This window comes from Parathielavia appendiculata (genome assembly GCF_033297405.1).
Source record: "Parathielavia appendiculata strain CBS 731.68 unplaced genomic scaffold N657scaffold_51, whole genome shotgun sequence".
NCBI classification, from domain to species: domain Eukaryota; kingdom Fungi; phylum Ascomycota; class Sordariomycetes; order Sordariales; family Chaetomiaceae; genus Parathielavia; species Parathielavia appendiculata.
This window is the reverse complement of record NW_026944270.1, coordinates 1-2,888: the sequence shown is the minus strand read 5'-3', so window position 1 is coordinate 2,888 and position 2,888 is coordinate 1. Positions and strand designations below refer to the sequence as shown.

General features: G+C 55.3%; 1 protein-coding gene across 1 annotated transcript; it reads right to left on the bottom strand.

Annotated features, from left to right (window-relative positions):
- Positions 1 to 1,437: 1,437 nt before the first annotated feature.
- N657DRAFT_583874 (uncharacterized protein) lies at positions 1,438 to 2,464 on the bottom strand (the record flags this gene model as incomplete). The annotated part of the gene is made up of 3 exons (XM_062789707.1): positions 1,438 to 1,710; position 1,764; positions 1,968 to 2,464. The coding sequence occupies 3 exons, from the start codon at positions 2,462 to 2,464 to the stop codon at positions 1,438 to 1,440; spliced, it is 771 nt and encodes a 256-aa protein (XP_062642060.1).
- Between the last annotated feature and the right edge of the window lie 424 nt (positions 2,465 to 2,888).

Genomic DNA, 2,888 nt, shown 5'->3' with positions numbered 1-2,888 from the left:
AAGCGCCGCTACTGGGAGGGTCTGATCGCCGAGTACCCAATTCTTTTGTTGCCGAATAACGTCGTGATGCTGCTTTGCCGCCCCTTTTGCCGTTTCCTCCAAGTCCACCAAGACTCGCCCCGTTCGTCGTTCGGTCCGGGCGCGGTTTCTCCAGTATGTGTAAATATGGCGTAATTGTGTGAGGTCGGTTGTCCACCACCTCTTGGCATATGGCGATGGTCTTGCCTTCGGTGTCAAGGTTTGGACCGCCTCTAGGACCGCCGACATCAGTCGATGGGTCTGCTGCTGTACGGTGCCCCCAGACGGGGTGGCGTCCAGTACCCCTGCAATCCTGGTGTTTATTTTCTTCCAAGGTGCATTCTTGAGGAGAAGTCGGTCCCGTTGATTTGGTACCGGGACCAAGGTGTCAAAGATCGTCTCAATCGCGCGGTTATCGATCCGTGCTCTGTCCTGTGGATCGCACACTTGACTGTTGTGTCCGCTAGCTCCGTAGAAGCCAGGACTAGATCGATAGTCGTGTCGTAATCCCCACCGTGCCATGTCTTCGTGCCTCGCCGAAGCAGACTGCGAAGGGTGAACTCGTTCATTAGGTCGATATTTCAATCCGCCTCCCCCTGCCTTTCCAAAGATACATCTTCTCCTCCCCACAGCTGGTCGTGCCGATTGAAATCCCCGGCGATCACCACGTCCACCGTCGTACCCGCGTGTCGTCTTGTATCTGTGATTATGTTGCGTAAATTGTTGCAAACGCTTCCTAGCGCCTGAGGATCCTGCTTTGGTACATAAACGGACACCACCAAGACCCGCCGATCAGGGAGCCTCAGGATGGCTGCTGTCATTGTAACGGGCTGGGCCCGGTGCGAGCCTCGGTGTCACAGGACCATAGTAGGTCTGGGAAGATAACTGCGTTGTGTAACGGGCTGGGCCCGGTGCGAGCCTCGGCGACTCTCGGCAAATACCAAGACCCCTGATGAGGCTATTCCCACTCGCCCCACAGCACACCGAACCTTCTAGCAACGCGCTCAGACCAGCGCGCCGACGAGGATAAGTATGCTTGCGAGCTACCAGAGTCTGTCGTCTCTCCTTTTCTTCTCCAAGTTCAGTGTACTCGTAGAGTCGTCATCAGCTAGTTGCAATATACTACCTGAGACCGTTACAGTCATGTCCGGGGATCCTATAGGTACCTGTTCCGCTTCCACATCCCTGTTCACCCAAAGCATACTTCGTATTGCCCATCTGCCTTCTCTCCAAGTTGAGGGAACCATCTTGATCCACTTGTGGTGTCCCATAGGGGTAGTCAAGAGTCGGCCCTTAATCCTTCGTGCTTGAGGCTCCTGGATGGCCAACACTGTTGCGTCCTCAATGTCCTTGTCGTTCATCAAGCTGTCGTGTACCACACCCTGCTTTCGCACATTAAGTTGAATCAGGCGGAGCGTTCTACTCATGACGAGATGGGTAGAGCCTCTGGCAGTTCCTGCTGAACGATTCATGCGGGCCGCTGCACAGGACGCACTTGGTCACCACTTCGCTGCAGCCACTGTGGTGGTGGCCCACCTTGGCACACCTGGCGCACACGTGAGCGTTTTTGCACTGGAATGCTTTGTGGCCGATCTGCTGGCAGTTGTAGCATTGCTCTGGTCTCATCCGACGTTCGAATATTCCAGTGTATCCTGATTCACCTCCGGCGTAGAAGAAGCCGTCGTTGAGGAGCTGTTGGACAGCAACAGTTACAGGCTCGAATAGGCATAGACCAACCAGGTGACACTGCATCAATTGAGGCACAAGATGAAGCTTGAATTGACTGTCTGAATTATGCGTCATATGTGTGTGTTGCTTGAAGAACCGAGGGCTTCGGGACCCTCGCCAGACCCTGCTTTTGGGTGGGTGACGAGTCTTCCACGCTTACTGCATTGGGCAACAGTGCCCAGCACCTGAATCCAGGTGCCAAGGAGCCAGTTCAGTTCAACAGGAGCCTCCTAGCGTCTCCGGCTTTGGTGACATAAACCACCATGGATCCATACGCTTTTGCGGCGTCTTTTCTGCTCAGCCAGGCCATCTTCGCAATCTGCACCTCGTTTTCCTGGCTCAGGGCTTCAGTAGCTCCAGGAAGGACCCTGCCTTCGTGGTCGATGACGGCCGTGCGGTTGACGTTGTCCACTTTGACTGGGTACAGCTGGTCCCGAAGGACTCTTGTATCCGGCGTCTTCTTCGCTTCAATGATGTCCTTGATCTTCTTGACTTCGTCTTCGTTCCTGCCGAGGATCCTGATACGGTTGTTGTTTCCTCGGTCTCTAGTGACGGCAACACAACGCCACTTGGGTTGATCGCCAGGCGCTCGCATTTCGTTCTCGATGAGTTTGCGAAGGGCCACTGGTGTAGCCTCTCCGATGTGTTCCTCTGGCACCCTGGTCATGTCCACCGTGCAGTGTGTTGTTACAGTCACTAGCGAAATCGGCTTCCGCATTTTATTCCTTCGTTTCTTGTCAGGGTGCGCCTCTTTGGCCCTCTTGGCGCTTACACCGTGCCTGTCCCACGCGGATGTACCGTGCGGTACTGACTGGCCTTGCTTACTAAGGCATGTCGAAGCAGGCACGTGGCAGGAGCTACTGTTTGGCATCACCACTGGGGGAACCGAGAGGAACTTCTTTTTATCTGCCCTTTTTGACCGCGGTACTTGTCAGCTCAATCCAACAGAAAATCGGTTTTTTCGGAAGGTGAGCCGCCCTGCCAAGGGAGCGCGAGATGGCGGCGGCGGCGCAACCTGAGGCAGTGATCGAGGTGGCCGACCGCCCACCGTCACCGAAACGACCGAGCCGCGCCCTAAAACCGAGTGCGAAAGTCCGTGAAGCGATGCAATCGCTGGAGGATGCGGCCATTACGTCGAGAAG